General features: G+C 33.5%; 2 protein-coding genes across 3 annotated transcripts; one reads left to right on the top strand and one right to left on the bottom strand.

Annotated features, from left to right (window-relative positions):
- Nucleotides 1–12,214: 12,214 nt before the first annotated feature.
- Nucleotides 12,215–21,141, top strand: LOC135800186 (protein SERAC1-like). Of its 2 annotated transcripts, none has more exons than XM_065313347.1 (6): nt 12,215–13,009; nt 15,397–15,526; nt 19,221–19,967; nt 20,102–20,379; nt 20,440–20,586; nt 20,651–21,141. In XM_065313347.1, exons 1-6 carry the CDS (start codon nt 12,994–12,996, stop codon nt 20,803–20,805), a joined length of 1,473 nt encoding a protein of 490 aa, XP_065169419.1. In that variant the 5' UTR covers nt 12,215–12,993; the 3' UTR covers nt 20,806–21,141. The 2 variants fall into 2 exon arrangements, with proteins under 2 accessions (XP_065169419.1, XP_065169420.1); XM_065313348.1 differs by having other exon boundaries at nt 12,217–13,009; nt 19,242–19,967.
- LOC135800188 (peroxiredoxin-6-like) lies at nt 17,015–18,765 on the bottom strand. Its single transcript, XM_065313351.1, has 4 exons — nt 18,581–18,765; nt 18,141–18,515; nt 17,444–17,519; nt 17,015–17,308 (listed from the first exon to the last, which is right to left on the bottom strand). The coding sequence occupies exons 1-4, from the start codon at nt 18,748–18,750 to the stop codon at nt 17,174–17,176; spliced, it is 756 nt and encodes a 251-aa protein (XP_065169423.1). The 5' UTR covers nt 18,751–18,765; the 3' UTR covers nt 17,015–17,173.
- Nucleotides 21,142–21,464: the final 323 nt, after the last annotated feature.

Raw genomic sequence — 21,464 nt, 5'->3', positions numbered from 1 at the left:
GACGACTATGCTAACTAATTTTTCTGCTCGCTTTTCCTTATAAGGTTGGTAATTGTAATAGAATATAGTTTTTATGATACATACTTTTTTACGTTTTCGCAGATGAAATATTCCATACGTTGCACAAATGATTCAAATTAATAATTAAATGGATACACGAAACGAGCCTGAGTATTTCTTAGCCGACGAAAGATATCCGACGGCCGACGAAAAACACGTGGTCCGTACGTTGTAAAACCACGAAATGCTTGGTTCCACGAGCGATAACTCATTAACTATAACTATAGGCCGCACTTGTCTGTTAATTCTAAATCTTATCTTTGGTGACTGATTATAATTCAACTACCGACTTAAAATCACAAGAAACGCGATAAGTCGCCATGAAGACCACTGCGCAAGTAAAAGCGTGCACACTACGCCGCAGCGCACGATCGACTAAGTAAGAAATGGAACAAACACTGCTGAGCGCATCGGATGCGCTGCAACGCAATAAAAACAAGTTGTATTGTGACACCGCATTCGCGTGTTATACTAAATAAACTACAATTCCTAGCGCCACTAGTACTAGTGCGTATACACGCAACTTTCAATATAACTCGCGTCACGGAATTTTCCTGCAATGAATATCAATACATGGAGATACAGAATTAAATTTTGCATCTGGGAAAATTATTTCGAACTTATTGTGACGCCGCGTTTCCGTGTTATATCAAAAAAACTAATATTCCAAGCGCAACGGGTACTACGGGCAAACACACAACTTTCAACATAACTCGCGTTACAGAATTTTCTCGCAATGCATTTCAATACAGGGAGGTACAGAATTAAATTGCGCATAAGGGAAAATTCTATACTGGTACTATAATTAAATATACTGCAATTTTAACTGTAATTTATTTATTTTTTTGTGACGAAATGTCCATATGAAAGTAATATGTAATCAATAGCGGTCTAAAAATAGAAAAATATTGTTTTTTTGTGGGGGTTTTGTTAATAACTTAAAAACTATATTAAATAAAACAATAAATTATAGATGAGTAAATAGTACGTTAAATTGTGCATCGAACCACGTAAAGAAGTGACTAAAACTATCATTGACAAAGAAGTTACAGGGTGTTCAAAATGATGTTTGTTAAATTTTACCAATAACTAATTAATTGCTTATAATTAGCAACAAAAGGTTACGAAAAACAATGGTTTTATGCAGTCAGATACAGAATTTAATTCTGCATCATTATATGAAAAAATCAACTTGATGTGACAATTAGTTTTCTTGTAATAATTTAAAAACTAAACAAAATGCAAGATTTCTCAATTTAAGACCGTGATTCCTCACATAGTGATTATTCCATATACTTCACTGTACCCATATTGGGCACAATGAGAAAATTGTTAAATATTTCTTAAAAATATAGTAAAATCTATCTATTCTTGAGCATATAAAGGGCAGTTTTGGCCTTCATTTGATTTTAAATATAAAACACGCCTAAATATACTGCAAATTTAACTGTGATTTATTTATTTTTTGTCACGAAATGTCCATATGAAAGCATTATGTAATCAATAGCGGTCTAAAAATAGAAAAATATTGTTTTTTTACGGTTTTTTGTAAATAACATAAAAGCAATAATAGATATAACAATAAGTTATAGATGAATAATTACTACATTAAATTTTGCATCGAACCACGTAAAGAAGTTGCTAAAAATATTATTAACAAAGAAGTTACAGGGTGTTCAAAATTATGTTTGTTAAATTTTGCAAATAAAAAATGAATTGCTCATAATTTACAACAAAATTTTACAAGGAGCAATATTTTGATACAGTTGGACAAAGAATTTTTTTTCTGCATCAACATATAAAAAAATATACTTGATATGATAATTAGTTTTCTTGTAATAATTTAAAAACTAAAGAAAATGCAAGATTTCTCAATTTAAGACCGTGGCTCCTCACATAGCGATTAGTCCATATACCAATATTGCGCACAATGAGAAAACTATTAAATATTTATTTAAAATATAGCAAAATTTACCTATTCTTGAGCATTTAAAGGGCAGTTTTGGCCTTCGTTTGAATTCAAATATAAAACACGCCTAAATATATTATAATTTTAACTGCGATTTATTTATTTTTTGTCGCGAAATGTCCATATGAAAGCAATATGTAATCAATAGCGGTCTAAAAATAGAAAAATATTGTTTTTTGGGGGGTTTTTGTTAATAGCTTAAAAACTGTAACAGATATAACAATAAATTATAGATGAGTAAATACTACATTAAATTCTGCATCGAACCGCGTAAAGAAGTGGCTATAAACATGATTAACAAAGAAGGTACAGGGTGTTCAAAATGATGTTTCTTAAATTTTTCAAATAACTAATTAATTGCTAATAATTTGCAACAAAATGTTACAAGGAACAATGTTTTAATGCAGTCAGACACAGAATTTAATTCTGCATCAACACGTGAAAAAATTAACTTGATGTGATAATTAGTTTTCTTGTAATAATTTAAAAACTAAAAAAAATGCAAGATTTCTTAATTTAAGACCGTGATTCCTCACATAGTGATTATTCCATATACTGCACTGTGCCTATATTGTGAACAAGGAGAAAATTGTTAAATATTTCTTAAAAATATAGCAAAATTTATCTATTCTTGAGTATTTAAAGGGCAGTTTTGGCCTTCGTTTGATTGCAAATATATAACACGCCTAAATATATTGCAATTTTAACTGCGATTTATTTATTTTTTGTCACGAAATGCCCATATGAAAGCAATATGTAAGCAATAGCGGTCTAAAAATAGGAAAATATTGTTTTTTCGCGCTTTTTTGTTAATAACTTAAAATCCATAATAGATAAAACAATATATTATATATGAGTTAATACTACATTAAATTCTGCATCGAGCCACGTAAAGAACTGACTAAAATTATGATTGACAAAGAAGTTACAGGGTGTTCAAAATGATGTTTGTTAAATTTTGCAAATACCTAATTAATTGCTTATAATTAGCAACAAAATGTTCGAAGGAGCAATGTTTTAATGCAGACTGACACAAAATTTAATTCTCCATCAACATATGAAAAAATCAACTTGATATGATAATTAGTTTTCTTATAATAATTTAAAAACTAAACAAAATGCAAAATTTCTCAATTTAAGACCGTGATTCCTCACATAGTGATTATTCCATATACTGCATTGTGCCTATATTGTGCACAATGAGATAATTCTTAAATTGTTAAATTGTTAAATTAAGAGTTTTATGCAAATTTTTGCGTGTTACGGGGGAAGTTTCTAAAACAAGCTGCTACCACCCGACGGAGAATTTAATGCCGCATCTTTTAACGCCACGCTGAAGTTAGTGAAATGCCTAGATCGCGCGCAAACCCGGGAGAACCATGAAAAATTACAGTATTATTCAAATTTTTACTAATTGCAGGGGATCTCGTGCAACAAACTTCTACCACCCGATAGAGAATTTAATTCCGCATCTTTCAACGGCATGCTGTTAGTAAGACTCCCAGATCGCGCGCAAACCCGGAAAAACAATGATAAATTACAGTTTTATGCAAATTTTGCGGGTTACAGGGGGTGATAGAGTATAGAATTTATTTGACATACTTTTTACTTTTTCGCAGGTGAAATATTCCATACGGTGCACAAAGGATGTTGTAAAACCACGAAATTCTTGGTTTCATGCGCGATAACTCATTAACTCTAAGCCGGACTTGTCTGTTAATTCTAAATCTTATCTTTGCTGTCTGATTCTAATTCAACTGCCGATTTAAAATCACAAGAAACGCGAAAAGTCGCCACGAAAACCGCCGCGCAAGTAAACGCGTGCACACCACGCTGCAGCGCACGATCGACTAAGTAAGAAATGGAACAAACACTGCTGGGCGCATCGGACGCGCTGCAACGCTATAAAACAAGTTGTTTGTGCACAAACACCGATAAAAGGCAAAAGTGAAACTACGAGTATAAACAATTCATATTGTAGATACAGTCCAATGCAATGGAAAGATTTTATATTCTGAACATACCCTCTTATTCACAGTAACAATGTATCCTAAAATCCAGAATTGAATACAGTCTATATCAAGAGGCAGTCTCGGGGATAAACGCAATTGAAAAATCTGGGAACAACCCCAAAAATCACTCATCTTGGAACATTTAGCGACTATTTTAGAACTTTTACTTCAAGTAATTAATATATTTCATTATCCGGTTCTATAAAGAATTTTTGGAAGTTCTAATCTTTACGTGACGAGGGTGACGATAAAAAAGACCCGCATTCAAGGCATCGTACAAGGGTAGCGGCAGAAGTGACTCGTTTTCAGGGCACCGTATGAAGGTAGCGGTAAAAGTGACTCGATTCAGGCTATCTTACGAGGCTAGCGGTAAAAGTGACTCGATTCAGGGCACCGTATGAGAGTAGCGGTAGAGGTGACTTGTATTCAGGGCATCGTATGACGCTGGCGGTAAAAGTGACTCCCATTCAAGGCACCGTACGTAACTAGCGGCAGAAGTGACTCGATTCAGGGCACCGTACGAGGATGAATCCATATCTGACTCTCATTCGGTGCATCGCAAGAGTATAAATGCACGGGTGACTCTAATTCAGTGCATAAAAGTGAAAAATAGTAAATAATAATAATTTTATTAATATCATTACCTTAATGTTCTCGGCCCATTGAAAAAATTGTTCCTTGCGGATAACAGACACAGAAATATCTGAAATAATATAAAAGATCAATGTTAATAATTATAAATTTACTAAACATCTTTTAAAAAAATACTAAATTAAGATCTCCTCAGCACCCAAATTAGCAAACACGTAAAATCAATTTCAAGCAGAATTAAGATACAAAAACAAAATGCAGGCACGAAAAACAGGACCTAATGGGAACAAATACGCAGCCGACGGAACGCGACAATATGGCAATACTTGGTTTAAAACGGGATTTTTATACGACCATGTTATTTGGCTGATCATCTTTACTTATCTAGAATCCACATTTGACTGTTTAATTCGTCGAATGTTAATAGAATATAGTATTTATTTTACATACTTTTTTACGTTTTCGCAGGTGAAATATTTCATACGGTGCACAAATGATGTTTATTCAAATTAATAAACAAATGGATACACAAAACAAAACCACTTGAAATTCTTCGCCGACGAAAGATATCCGACGACCGACGGTAAACACGTAGTGCGTAAGTTGTAAAACCACGAAATTCTTAGTTCCATGCGCAATAACTCATTAACTATAAGCCGGACTTGTCTGTTAATTCTAAATCTTATCTTTGCTGTCCGATTCTAATACATCTGCCGACTTAAAAATTCTAAAAACGCGAAAAGTCGCCACGAAAACCGCCGCGCAAGTAAACGCGTGCACACCACGCTGCAGCGCACGATCGACTAAGTAAGAAATGGAACAAACACTGCTGGGTGCACCCGACGCGTTGCAACGCTATAAAAACAAGTTGTTTGTACGCAAACACTGATAAAAGTCAAAAGTGAGAACTATGAACAATGCATGTTGCGGATACAGTACAATGTAATTAAAAGATTTGATATTACGCACTTTGTTGTTCGTATGAACAATGTATCCTAAAATCCCGAATTGAATGCAGTCTATATGAAAAGGCAGTTTCGGAGATGATCGCAATCGAAAATTCTAAGGAAAACACAAAAAAACGCTCTTCTCTTTTTGCTCTGCACTTTTAGCGACTATTTTTGAACTTTTACTTTACGTAGTTAATATAATTTATTATCATGTTCTATAAACAATTTTCGGAAGTTATAATCTTCAATTACGTTACAAAGGTGACGGTAAAAGTGACTCGTGTTCAGGGCACCGTATGAAGGTAGCGGTGGAAGTGACTTCTATTCAGGGCACCGTGGGAGGACAAGGGCAAAAATTGAAAAATGTCACTTTTTAGCACTTTTAGTCGCGTTTTTAGACCTTTTACTCTTGGAAATATATTTATTTTATATCTTTATCTGATAGAGAATTTTCCAATCTTTCATAATCAGTAATTTGTTGGATGCTATCGCTCTTCGTTTAGGAGATATTAATTATCAAAAATCGTCGATAAAAAGTATCAAGCACCCCCCCTTGACAATTTTTTCTTAGGAATGAAAATTTGATCTCTTAGATTTCCGTTTTTACTAGCCTATCTTATAGAGGATAGCTCGTTGAATAGCCTCTGCGATTTGTACCTATGTATCTCTTTTAGTTTACGAGATATTCGCGATTGAAAAAAATCGTGAAAAATTGAAAAATGTCACTTTTTAGCACTTTTAGTCGCGTTTTTAAACCTTTTACTATTGGAAATATAATAATTTTGTATTTTTGTCCGATAGAGAATTTTCCAATCTTTCATAATCAGCAATTCGTTGGTTGCTATCGCTTTTTGTTTAAAGGATATTAATTATTAAAAATCGTCGAAAAAAAGTATCAAGCACCCCCCCTTGACAATTAAAATTTTATCACTTAATTTTCTAATTTAGCCTATCTTAATTTAATTTATCTTATAAAGAATTGTCCTTAGATTAAGACTCTGCAATTCGTTCCTTTCTATCGCTTTTAGTTTACGAGATATTCGCTCGTTTTCCCGCCTCGTGTTGTAAAAAATGAAAAATCAAATGAAAAACTATTGCGCTTTTGTTAGCCAAGGAAAGGCTAAACTGTTAATTCTGAGATTTACCAGCAGGGTACACGGCTATCTTGTGTCTTTGCAATACGCGGCAGTACGCGATAACAAAACTACATACGTGTACATGCAAACTAATATTCGACGCATATATTGAAGGGATACTATAATTTAATTATAAACTTACCAATGCAGAACTCATCGGACTCCAAGGAACGGTGAGCGCTGTAAATATAAAAAGAAAGCATAAGTTAAAACAAACATATTTCATACGATTTAATAATATTATAATGACACAACGGGAAAAAACAAACAATCTGTTAATTAAATTAAATAGTGATTTGCGCATCGAGTATAATACAAGAGTACTTGGGTTGTGATGATAATATTGTGCAACATAAATGGATGGATGGATTTTTAACGGAATGTTTTAATGGAGTGTTTTAGTCCATTTGCACTGGTTTATTGATAAATTGACAATTGTATCGCCGGTGAGGGCATCGTCAGGACTGTCCTGACAGCGCAAATAGACTAAAACTCTCTCAGTTAAAAATCCATTTATAAATAAAAACAAATACATATTAAAATTAATGAATACCTTAGTTTTAATTTGCTTTTGCCGTCACTCACTTAATTGGTCTTCCGTTCACAACAGACATTTCCCAAACAAGTAAAGTCATTAATGGATTTGATTTTAAAATGGCTCAAGAAATCCGAAAACATACCTTGATGCAATATAAATTTTTGCGTTTTGGTATATCCAATAAGTTGTATGGACCTTAATTATGCACATTGTAGAACCGATGAAATACGCGTATAATACAAAAAGAATACGACGGCCGATCACTCACGACGCTCATGAATCGCGCACAATCGAAGATAATGTGCGTGCAGATCACCTGACGACAAAAATGAGACTAACGTGGTACACACGCCAACCGCGTGGCGATCCCACAAAGATTGCACGAGATAAGAAAACATGTTTGTTTGTAAACACTGACACTTTCAGTGTGGTAGTGCAGAACATGAATAGAATTGTATTCGTACTTTGCATTAGGGTGGTCCTTAAAATGCATTTTTTTGAATTTCTTTGCTCCCAGGGGCTTAAACGCTTTCAAATCGATAAAAAAAAATTCCCTGAAAATTTGAGCTCTTAATATTAACTTTAAGATAGTCCGCACTCTCAGATAAGGTTTTTATGGAGATTACTTGGCAGAAAATGGATTTTAAGTAACAAACCGTGACATATTTATTGTAAATTTAATTCTCCATGTAAAAAATACCTCATACATATTTACTGCACCTATTGACTTGATACTATTTAGAATATATAGCAAATAATAGCAAATAGGAGTTTATTGTTCAATTTTTATCAGAATATAAGCAATATTATGGTGATACTCGAAAATCTGCAATAGTGGATAATATGAAAAAAGATTAAGGCATAGTATTCGAATAGTCAATAGGTGCAGTAAATATGTATGAGGTATTTTTTACATGGAAAATTAAATTTACAATAAATATGTCGCGATTTGTTACTTAAAATCCATTTTCTGCCAAGTAATCCCCATAAAAACCTTATCTGAGAGTGCGGACTATCTTAAAGTTAATATTAAGAGCTCAAATTTTCAGGAATTTTTTTTTTATCAATTTGAAAGCGTTTAAGCCCCTGGGAGCAAAGAAATTCAAAAAAATGCATTTTAAGGACCACCCTACTATGCATGGAACTATTAATTTTGATTAAATTTTAAATGGGAAACTTGATAAATAATTTAATTTTACATCGATTATTTTGGTAACTTCTTTTGATAACATTAACCGTTTAGACTCTATTTAAATTTTAGAGAAAAATGCATTCGATTTTCGAAGACCTTTCTGTTCTTCACATAATCGCCAAAAAATTCGACCCTGATCTTCGATCGAAAAATATTTTAACAAAATAGTTCGACAATGTTTTTTGGCCGAAAAATTTGTAAGTAAAAAAATTCTATCCTGTTTTACGATCATAAAAATTTTAACAAAAAACTCCGATCGAAAAAATGTTAACAAAAAATTCGACTAAAAAATTTTAACAAAATAATTCCACCAAAAAAGTTTTAAGTAAAAAATTCGATCCTGTTTTTTGACCGAAAAACTTTAACAAAAAAAAAACGACCGAAAAAATTTTAACAACAAAATACGACCGAAAAAATTTTAACAAAAAAGTTCGACCGAAAAATTTTATGTAAAAAAGTTCGACCCTGTTTTTCGACCGAAAAAATTTTAACCAGAAAAGTTCGACCCTGTTCTTCGACCAAAAATGAAATTTATTGGATGAAATTACCGATTTTTGAAGGTTATTTTAGAACACTTCCAATGGGTTTATAGTGTTCAAAAGGTATGCATAGAATAAAGGGACTCTCAAACTCTAACATAACGTTAAGAAACTGCAAGAAAATCAAATGATTTACGAGATACAGGGCGTTTTACACATCTAGTTTTCAAATTTTTGTTAAATTGACTATTTTTGATGGGCATTTTAGGGTACTTCCGGGAGGAATGGAAGATTGCAGGTTATACATCTTGTAGAGAAACTCTCTAACTTTATTCTGGAGTAGAGAAATTATATGAAAGTCAATTAGTTCAAGAGATGCAGGCTGTTTTCCACACCATGTTTTCAAATTTTCTTAAAATTGCTCATTTTTGAAGGGCATTTTAGGGCACTTCCAGAAACGCTGCGAGGTTTGGAAATAAACATCTTGTAGGGGAACTCTCTAACTTTATTCTGGTTTAAAGAAACCCTAAGAAAGTTGATTGGTTCACTAGATACAGGTTGTTTTCCACAACATGTTTTCAAATTTTCCTGAAATTGCTCATTTTTTAAGGGTATTATAGGGCACTTCCGGAAGGGCTGGAAGGTTGGATGGGGGTGCATCGTGTAGAGAAACTCTCTAGCTCAATTCTGGCGTAGAGAAACTCTAAGAAAGTCAATTAGTTCACTAGATACAGAGTGTCTTCCACATCATGTTTTCAAATTTTCTTTAAATTGCTCATTTTTGAAGGGCATTTTGGGGCACTTTCGGAAGAGCTGAAAGGTTTGAGTGGGTGCATCGTGTAGAGGAACTCTCTAGCTCAATTCTGGCGTGGAGAAACTCTAAGAAAGTCTATTAGTTCACTAGATACAGGGTGTTTACCACATCATGTTTTCAAATTTTCCTGAAATTGCTCATTTTTGAAGGTCATTTGAGAGCACTTCCAAACATGCTTAAAGGTTGCAGGGGTGTGCATCTTGTAGAGAAACAGGGTACGATCGTACGAGGCTAGCGGTACAAATGACTCCCATTCAGGACACCGTACAAAGCTAGCGATAAAAGTGACTCCCTTTAAAAGCACCGTATAAAGGTATCAACTTTGAAAGACGGTTTTCACGCTCTTCCCGTGTTATTTCCCGGGCTATTTTCCACAGTAAGTTTACAAAAGCACGGGTGCGATATATACAATAAATAAAACTATTCTCATATCCTTACCCGAATCTATACAGCTGGACACACTTAATCCACATATAGCACTGCATCACCGTCCGTACAACAATCCGTTCATTGCTAGCCGAATCTAATAAAACTTCACTAATATACTTCTTAAGCAACGTCGTAAACAGCGAAAAACGCGACGAACCAACACGACGAAAGTACTTGCACAACTGAAGCTAAGCACGCCGGGCATGCAAGCAACTGCGCGGTATCAACAGCCACGCAGCGCGTGAGTGCATGCGCGATGCACTCAGAGGAAGCAAACAACTAGTAAATTAAATTTCTATCCACTGTAAGAAAAGAAACTTAACAAATGCATCAAAAACACAAAACGCATTATATTATTAAAAATATATAGATTTTATAATAATCTAAATCTTAATATCACCGCGCGTGTGCTAACCACATGCGATACGACGATTATTCCATATTTATTAACATTTATCTCTGTTTTTGTTTGCGGTAGGAATCATAGGAATCTAAAAAATTAAATGATGGCAAATATTTATACCAGCCGTAGATGTAGGAATAGTTCATGTTGTTGATTACCAACACTAGACTGTTTGCCTAGATAAAATTAAACCATAATAACGTTAATCGTTTGTTGTTAAACTGATAAACACACCACGTGCCCTAGACATATTTATGTTTACGTTGTTAAACATTGTTTGAAAATTGTAAAATCAAACAGCTTAATAAGTGCGAGGTGTTAAATTCTGCTACACATTTAATAATTGCGCAGCAAATGTCACAACCTTGGGCGTATGCATTAAATTACGATTTAATTGCACTTTTAAATCGAAAGAATTTTCATAAAACACGAAAGTCATTTAAACAAAAATGTGCAAACAATCTAAACACGCACGCCACGCTTATTAATTATTAATAAATTACAGCGTTTTGAGCAATACGCAATTGGCGTTAAAATTGTGTATAGACATGCATATTGAATAACCGTGCATATTTTATAATAAACTACTAATAAACTATTAATTAGCGTACATAAAATGCTAATTCAGGGAATTATAATGATTGGTTTTCTCTTTTTTGATGTCACGTTGGTGATTATCACGTTTCTCAGCATTAAATCCGGTTTTAATAAAAAACTTAAATGAAACTAACACAAACACGAATTTAAATCAATTTATAAGAAACTTTTAAACCTTTTAAATAGCACAAACTATGCAAAAACCCTTTTGTTGTTAAATAAATAAAACAAAATTAAAATAAAACAAATTAGGAGCAAGATATTTCCGTTGCAATTAATTTTTTTCAGAAAGAAAACTTCAAATAAATATTTTGCTTTTAACAAAATTAAAAAAAAAACATAAAAAAAACATAATTATTATGCAATAAATTAGTATTGGTTTTTTGTTATCCCAAGGACATGTCTCACTTAATAATTACTCATTATTCCGAATTATCTACCGTCTGGCAACCGAACAACGACGGTAAAAAACTATATTTATCATCTTTTTAATATTGATATCCATAAGTACCTACATGATTCGAGGTCAAGTGATGTTACTAACTCAACCTATGCATATTTAAAGTAATATAGGAACGTGGGTGTTGACGTAGATAGATAATATTCAAATGCATATTTAATCTTACCAAGAATATTCCATAGTAATAATACGCATGAGGCTTAAAACAAGTTTCGTTCGGCCGCTGACAATTTTTTTATGTGTCGTACAAACAGCTGCTTGAAGGAGGAACTGGAATCTTAAGTTAAAAAGAAAGAACCCGCTTTCAATAAAGGCAGCCATCTTGAAGCGACACCTATTTTTATACAAAAGATGGTGTTAATCTCTTACGCAAGTTATACTTGACATGACTTGACATGAAGCTTTACTCAAGCGAGGAGGAAAAGTATATATAACTCCTCGATATGTTTAGCTTAGCTTTACTGTTATAATTCTAGTAAAATCTATAAAACGAAGAGAGAAACGTTGCTTCTAACCATGCCTGCATGCAGGGGAAAGGATTATAGTTGTAAACTCAGTCTGCGTTCGAGTTTAACATTCAGTAGTTTCGATTATGTCGAGATACTCGCAGCACAACGATGCGAACTCAACATGTGCGTCGACAAACATTAATTTACTAAATTATTAAATAAAACATATATCGACATATGTCAATGCATGAGTGATTTCTATTCGATAACAAAACCAATAACCACCATAATCAAAACTATTCCTCATTGCGTGCGAGAGAAAATTTTGTTTCTAGTCGGCGCGCATATGATAGAGACTACTGAGTGCCAAACGAAAATAAAACCCAGTGTGTAATTTTTAGTGATGATGTTTGAGTGTGGGTGTGGATGTATGAACCAGTGTGTCGGTCGTTACGTAGCGAGCGCGTCGTCGTGCGGCGCAAGTCGCGTTTGTGTGTTTGATAAATTATTTGATTGCCGCGCGGCGTCGCGTGGTCGCGATCAGTGTTGCGGTGGTCTGCGAGCGAGCTGGAGGACGGTCTCAATGGTCTGCGATGTGCAGACCAACATCAACCTTCAAAGTATCAACTTAACACTTAACAACAATCGAAAAATCTAAACAATCCAAGCAAGAAGAGATTAATAACTTTTATTTTCGTTTTATTCGTATTCACTGATCGCGACGCTTTTGAAAGTGCATAACTTACGCAAATTCAAGTGAGTGTGTGATATAACAACTTGTGATACAAACTACAAGCGCGAAGAGAAACAAGAACCGTGAATAAAAAGATCGTCATTATTTATTCGTAAAAAAAGTTTTATTTTAAAGTGCAGTGCAAAAAATGAAGGAATTTTTGTAAATACAAACGGATATTATGAATAACTCTAAAGGTAAACTCATATTATTTTGTTTAATTATGTTAAACATAAAAAAATATTCACAGAAGTTTATTTAGTTTAAAACTATGAACTTTGTATGTTTTTATCTTACTCGTGCATGACTGATACAGATTACATATGTGACATATGTGTTATATTCAAATCGGTTATATATGGATTCAAAATAAAACTGGTTCGTGATTAATATAGTTCATAGACGAAAGTAAAACGCACGTGCGCGGTATTTGGCTCATCTTTTCCATTATAATTATAATTTCGAGTTGCGTTTGACGTTATTACCTCCTACATTGTAACACATTGTGTTTCTATGCACAGTTTACCGCTAAACTTTAAAATTGAAATTTCAACTTTTCAAATTGAAATAATAATGAAACTTCATGCGGGAGTTGTTTCTAACTAGACTATTCGTTATCGGTCGTTCCTACTTGAACTGTTTGATTGTACACGCACATAGATGTACCTACACACGCATTTAATTTATATTGCGTGCGAATGAATGTAAAGTACGTTTGTTTGTGGTAGTAAGTACACAGTACATATTATATTGTATGTGATAATGTGTGAGTGCGCTTAGAAACCAAGTCGAAACCGTAGTCGGCAACCGACAATTTGTGAGGAGAGCGAACAGTTGTGAGATTCGAATTGGAATACATTGGAATGCTTTTTGTTTGTGTATGGGTGTTGGTTGAATGTATGTCACGGTTTGGCAATCGCACCGAACGCACCGTTGCCGAAAAATACATGTACGTGTTTATCAGTTGACTTGGGTTCGCCTACAGCCGATTGTTTGAATACTTCAAATGCTTCTTTATGTACATACATACTAAAATAAAATATTGTCACTTTTATAATCAAACAATTTAACTTCTGAATGTAGATTTGTTAATATGGTTTAATGCTCAATTAGGTAACCTAAATTTGAATGTTAAATCTATGTTAAAATAGATTTAAGAAATGCGGAAATAGACACAAACTTGGCACTAACTTTCATTTTTGATTTTCGTTTCGTTTTCGGTTCATTCATCTTGTTTCGTTTTCATTTCAAATTTACATACGTTTTAAATTCTTAGAATATTTATATTAAAATGAAATTTAATTCTATTTATCGGTTTATAGTTTATGTTATTAATTATAATGACCAATTAGCGATAACTGCGAATATTGTATATCCTTTGACCTGGTTATATCAAGTTTAATCGTCTGAAATGTTTTGAGGCGGTAAATCAAATTTTAAATGGTTGTATAACGATTTTATTTTTTCTAATTAAAATCATTTGCTTTCGTGACCTCATGAACTTGACAATGACGTAAAAAGTACTTAAAATCTTCGAGTTTCTCTTATTTATCTCAAGTATAAAATACATATTTATTAGTCCTTGGAGTAAAAGTGTCACCCAGCCAATATACCATTCATTAAAGTTACAAGTTGTTGTTGTAAAACGTTTGTAAACATTTTCATTGTATTGTTTACGAACAATGAATTATCAATTCATGTATTATCGGCATTCACTTCCCGAAAAAATATAAACAAATTCATTTCACGTTGTACAGTAAGAGAATATCGCTTTAGTATACTGTTTCAATCTCATGTGAACACATTGAACAATATTTTACATAAAATAATTAAATAATTTTACTGTAATCACTGCAATTAGTTGATAAACACATCGTTTAACAAGGTAAGTAGGAGAAAAAATCTGATGGAAAACGGTGTGATTTTCTCTAATCGTCGTCTTAATAATTATCTTCCAAGAGAAATAACACAAAATTTACATTTACATATGAGGATAAATGTTGTTTTCTTATTCATGATTTATTGATTTCTCTTGATTTCTATTTTGGATAAACTTAACTACATAAAATAAACGTTAATCTTTGACATTTTAAAATATACATTACTCATTATTTCCTTGTTACACAAATTGTAACATTAGATAATGAAAATTTTACAGTTAAAAATAGAGCACTCGAGAGTATGAATACACAATGACAAACCAAGGTTATCTCTGTGTTAAACTTGACTATATTATTATTAAACTGAGTCCTAACTAACGAACACGCACATTAAAATTAATGTAACCCAAATAAAATAGAATCTATCATTAAAAATACACAATTATATTTAATTACTACGATTTTATATCTTTTTATTTATTGTCTATTAATCAGTTAAATTTTAAATATTCAAAATCTGATTTTTTTCTTATCAAATAAAAATTAATTTAGTGGACTTTACCTACACGAGCATCAAAAGTCGGTGTGGGTGTAAATCATTTGTGATAGCACACTCATCATGCTTTGTTTTATATCAAGTGTTTTTCCTGATATCCTAGATTGTATCTGTCTACATAATTAAGTGATTTCTCATTCCGTTCCAGTCGCGACGATGATGTACGATCGGGAAGACGATTGCTGTGAAGAAGCCGAGGACTTCATGTGCGATCAAGTGATATTTTCGAGCGACGTCGACTTCCAGGCGAAACAATCGAACGTCGCCATTTCGACAACGTAAGTGAATAGATAATAATTACCCAAAAAAATATAGTGCTTTAAATTTTGAAGTGTGCGAATACAATGGGATACTTTTCGTAAGTTATCTAAATTTTACACATTAAAAGTGATTTTTTGGGAGTTAGTTTGTGATGTTTACGATAAAATAGTCACAACGCAGTTTTTCGGGTCCTTGTTGTATAATCCCTGGCATTATCGTTTTTTGCGTGCCAGCGCATGTTGTTTGCCGGCCGGTGTTTAAAAACATTCGCATTTAATTCATACAATCGCGCACGCCGTCAAGTATGAAGTAAATACCCACTAAATAGGCTTATATACACATATATGCGAGCCTACACAGATTGTCGACGTCTTTGTAATAAATTCTACGCTTCAACTCGCCTTGTACCGCCAAAATTCACGACGCAAACGTGTAAAGTGTGTGAATTTAAAATATTTCCTCAATAACACGAGTTGCAGTAACATTTAAACTCGAAAAATTAAAAACAAAACAAAATATTGAATATTGGATATAATTTTACGAATATGTAATGTATTGATGTTGTTATAATGTTTACTACGACGTTGATGATCAACTTAATTAAAGTAATTAGCATTACAGGCGATTACAGTATAATTTAAAACGATGTTGTTTTGTTGGTAGCGGAAGCACGGACAATAATGCAAAAAACACGCAATAAAAAAACCGTTAACGTTTTCTAAATTGACATTTCGCCATTCGCGCGAGATGTGCCTTGAATAAACAAATGACAGATTGTGCATGTAGGCATTTTATCACAATAGACTAGTCCAGTAACAAAACTAACAATGAACCGCGTTATTATTCCTTATTGGAATAATGCGATCCGCCATTATGGTGATGATGATCACGACGGACGTACATGACATTAAATTTATTATTTAATAATGTATTATTATGTTTATGCTCGAATGACTACAGCTACCGAATATGTTTGTTGATGATTTAATTGATGCATTATTATAGTTTTTATTTAGAATCTATCTGTAGGTGTTGTTTTTGCGATGCAATTATCGCGTCTATAACGAGAGATGATGAAGAATTATTGTCTATGATTAATACGTACTTTTAAGCGACAAGGTTAATCAACACAAATTGCAAACGCTGTGTTGCAAGTTTATGCAATCGATTGGCAGTAAGCCAATATATTTCTATAGAAATATACAGTGTGATTCAACCAATTTTAAAACAATTTAATTTAACTTTGTATAAAGAAAGAATATAGGCAACTCATATAACACTACTAATGGTAAAGAGTAAATTAATATGTTTTGACAGGTTTTTACGATGTTACAATGTTAATAATGCTTATAAATAACCAGTACATACTTGAATTATTCCATTATTACAGCACGCATTAGTGTCGTGCTCAAAAATTCAATTATTATAACATTTAAACACTCAAAATTAAGATTTTTTGATTTTTAAAGGATTGAATCATTTCGAATCATGTAAACACTTGAAACTTTTTGGCAAACGTTAAAATATTTTATTGTTTCATTATAACAAGTATAAACCAGTATTTTTATTGAATTTCAAGTCATTATTCAAGTAAAATATATAGAAACACAAAAAGTTATAAATGAGTAAATATTATTGATGGATTATTGATGAATAATTAACAATTACATCTTGTAATCAGTGGTTGTGCGTACGTAGACGTTGCCAGATGGCATGGAGACACGATCGACTCCACCAGGAAACAGTTTTTCGATTTCTTCTTCTTTTACTGACGGCAGAATCATTACTTTTTCGCCAGGCTGTTTATAAAATATAAAAACAATGAATAATAACAAGATACATATCGCAATTGTGTAACAGTCGCGACTGTTTTATTTTCTTATATGAATAATAATTAATATATATTAATAATAATAATAAAATAATGAACTTACCACCCAGTTGGCAGGCGTAGCAATTTGCGGAATGCGATCAACCAATTGCAAAGAGTCAATGACCCTCAAAATTTCACTAGAAAAGCAAAGCAATCAAAAGAATAAAAAAAAAACAAATAAAAAGATCAATTTGTTATTAATTAAAACAAATGATGTAAATTAGACCACCCTAAAACCGATTGCAAAGTATTGCTCAACTGATTGAACTTTATCCACATTAATTAAACTCTAATCTAGATTTATTACGCTCGAAATTAATGACGCAAACAGAAAACGCGTTCATCACGGAACTAGTCTGAAAACCTGAACTCAATCAGACCAAAATAATATTCTAAACATAAGAATCCAATCTCTTGTGGTGAAAGTTCTCAAACCGGCTCTTGCATTTCAAACACCGCATTAAATTCAATCAGTACTGAAGTTACATTACTTAAGTCACTTGGCAACCGTCCTCTGTGATAATTCAACTAACAACCCACACAGACAGACACACAAATGTTTAATGTATGCGTTGATAATAATTTGATAGCACTGACAACCGCCAACGTTTCATCAACACCATTATATAACTATGTTTAAAACACACGCGGCGCGCATTGTTGATTGACTCAAATACCTCGGTTCAAGGTTTCACTTGCGTTTGTGCGCGAATATTAACAATACTGCGTTATAATAAAGTAGCTAATTTGTTACTTACTCAACATTACGTCCAGTTGAAGCAGGATAATGCATCGATAACCTTAGTTTATGCTGCGGATCAATGATGTAAAGCGCACGCACAGTCAACGCATGATCTTCTTTATCCTTATTATTCTGATCAATCATGTCCAGGGAAACAGCAAGTTCACGCTTCTCATCGGAAATAATCGGGTAGGGAAACTCCCCGGGAATATCCTTGCAGTAATCCTTGATATCATTCACCCAGTCAACATGCGACTGCAGTTTATCGCAGGAATGCGCCAAGAGTTTCACGTTGCGTTTGCGGAAATACGGGACATGAACAGCGATTCTTCCCAGTTCAGTAGTGCAGACAGGAGTGAAATCAGCAGGATGAGAGAATAACATCACCCAACTTAATATTAAACAAAAAAATTAATTTAAAAAAAATATTTTTGGTTTTATTGAGGAATAACTTACGAATCTCCTTGAAAGTCGTAGAATTGAAGTGGTCCCTGGGTGCTAGGGGCCTTGAAGTTGGGCACGGTGTCACCTAAACGCAGCGGCATCTTGTTGATTGTTGAGTTGCAGTAGTTGATTTGGAAGCACTCCCGAACAGTGGTCAACTGGAATGTGAAGTTGTTACACATTCCCAATGAGTTTTATTGTACTCGTTGAATGGTAAACATGATGACATTACGTTTAGAAAGTGGGGACCTCTTCAGAGGCGGATTTGATTATATTACCCACTGCATTTTTCATTTTTTATTAAATAATAATTAATATCTAAATAATTATTCAGCCATATTGCAAAATTTCATATTTTTTTTCATGTTCTGTAGATAACATAACCTCCAACATGACCTATGTTATTTATAACTTAATTAGACTATTATATAATAATTTATAATGAGATAAGAGTATTATACATCCGTCCCTGTGTTATATTCTGTTTTATTATTAAGTCTGGTCTTTGTTTCGCTGTTATCAGAGTGTATCTTGTTCATTCCGCTTCGTATTATGATGTAAACGTATAGAATGTCTAGGATAACACTGATAACACGCTGACTTCTTGTCTGTTGACGAAATTATTCACTCCACTAATGTTTACTAATTGTAGGTCTATTTTTATCGTTTCTAGTAAACTGCGAGTGGCGATTGAAGTCCTTGCGAATGCGCTGTTACCTGCCGTCTCCACCATTTACTATGCATACATGCGAAATCAGAAATCCATGGTGGAAAACGTGCGGAAAATTCTAATTCCCACCGTTCTTGCCGTGTTAGTCAATTATTTATCGCAATCACTCTCGAGTGTACAGCGTAGAATCACCACGCCACGAATGGTCGCCATTGACAACGATGCTAACCCGAATAGTCAATCAAATGAAGATGAATTTCCTGAGAAATCGGTTGAATGTAATGTTTTGACAACTCCAGCGGATATTAAAACAGATATTATATTTCTTCATGGTTTACATGGTGCATTGGAGAAGACTTGGAAGCAAGGGTTGTGGCGTCATGAAAGGCATAAGATTAATCGACAAGAATTGACAAAATCACCATCGTTGGGCGATATAAGAATCCGAGGGAATCTGAAACGCACGAATAAGAATCAACCGGCGTATTTGGTGAAGAAAATCTGTAAGAACTCGTTCAGTCAGTCGATCGATAACAGTATCCGAGAGGTGGATGATGACGAGAGTCAAGATCTAGGTCATCCGAGGCTGGGGCAAGGCCAGGCAGCGGATTATTCACCTTGCTGGCCCTTATGGTTGGAGAAGGACTGTCCGGGTGCGAGAGTTATTGCGTTGAATTACACGACCGATCCGTACTTGTGGAGGCCCATTTGGGTGAAGAAACGCAATCGGTGAGTCAACGAAATATTTCAATTATTCAAAGCGGGTATATTAATAGATGTTGTAATTAATATTAAACGAGTTGTATTATTCCGACAGGTGCTTAAATTCCTATTATATTAATTTTTAAATTTTTATATTTTAGAACTGGAATGGTTGAACGCAGTAAAGAAATGCTTGAAAAATTACATGAAATTGGCGTTGGAGCTCATCCGATTGTATGGGTTGGACACTCAAAAGGCGGATTGTTTATAAAACAAATGTTGATTGATTGTTCCAAGAGTTTGGAGGATTGCGATCGCAGCATCTATGAGCAGTCGAAGGCGATTCTGTTTTATAGCGTGCCGCATCGCGGATCGATCATGGCCGACATTTCGCTGCCGCTGTTGAGCAAGAGCATCGAGCTCACAGAAGTTCAAAAGAGTAAGCTAGACATCTGCTTAATTAATGATTAAATGTTTCATTAATTAATTTATGTTTTAGATTGTAAGTTCGTGCTCGAACTTCATGATAAATTCTTGAAGCTTTTTGATGATGAGAATTTCAAGCCGGAGGTGTTCAGCTTCATCGAATCGTCTTTCACACTCATGTCGTTTATATATTTGAAGATTGTATCGCTTGAATCAGCTGGTAAGTATTAAAACATTCAAATTATTTATTGTAACATTTATGTAATGTGTCTGGTTAATTGTAGATCCAGGAGTAGGTGAAATATGTGAAGTGCCATTGGACCATCGAGAGATTTGTAAACCTGCTGGCCGGGATTGCTTTCTCTACAAAGAGTTGCTCCACTTGATCCACAAGGCATTGAAGACGGACGAATCCATTGAAGTTGCACAACACTTGTGATATTAATTAAGTGATTGATTAGTCATTAGTTTTGATAAGCTAGATAGGCTAGGTAGGCAATTAATAACGAATTCTGAGAGCGACAAATGTTTCGAAGTTGAATGTTATGTAAATTTGACATTGCAAACCGCAATTACCTGATATTACCCGATGATTTGTGCAAGCAAGGAACACAATCCAAAGATTTATGCTATAATTTGTACCTTTTTCATGTAGCGTAGTCGACTGAGGCGTAGTTTGCTCGACAGTGATAGTAAGCAGTTCATTATCGATAAAATTATTTGTTGTGGAAAGAAATGTAAATATTTTAATATATTGGATATATTTGAGAAGTAATTGTGAAGTGTTCAGTGTTTTAATGTGTCTAAAACCTTTTTTTAGTAGAAGATTTAATTAAAATACTATTTTATTAGTATTTATTTGTGTGACAACTTGAATTGGATGAATATTTGAAGAATAAATGCGTAGAAGCAAGAAATAACAAGTTTAAACCACGAAATTCGATATTGCTGGAAGAAACACACAAGATAAAAATGTAAATAAACACAATATCGCGTGATATTGATAAGATATACTCGCATGCAGCGTGCGAAATCACTAAAACCGATAAATAACTTCACTCAGGTAAACAAACGAATATTTTGTATAAAAATGTTCAC

Source organism: Atheta coriaria, unplaced genomic scaffold, assembly GCF_025399875.1.
Source record: "Atheta coriaria isolate IRGN ID8LTWV9N9 unplaced genomic scaffold, Caltech_Dcor_3.1 hic_scaffold_10_pilon, whole genome shotgun sequence".
NCBI classification, from domain to species: Eukaryota; Metazoa; Arthropoda; class Insecta; order Coleoptera; family Staphylinidae; genus Dalotia; species Dalotia coriaria.
The sequence above is the reverse complement of the archived record's forward strand: the minus strand, read 5'-3'. Positions and strand labels throughout refer to the sequence as shown.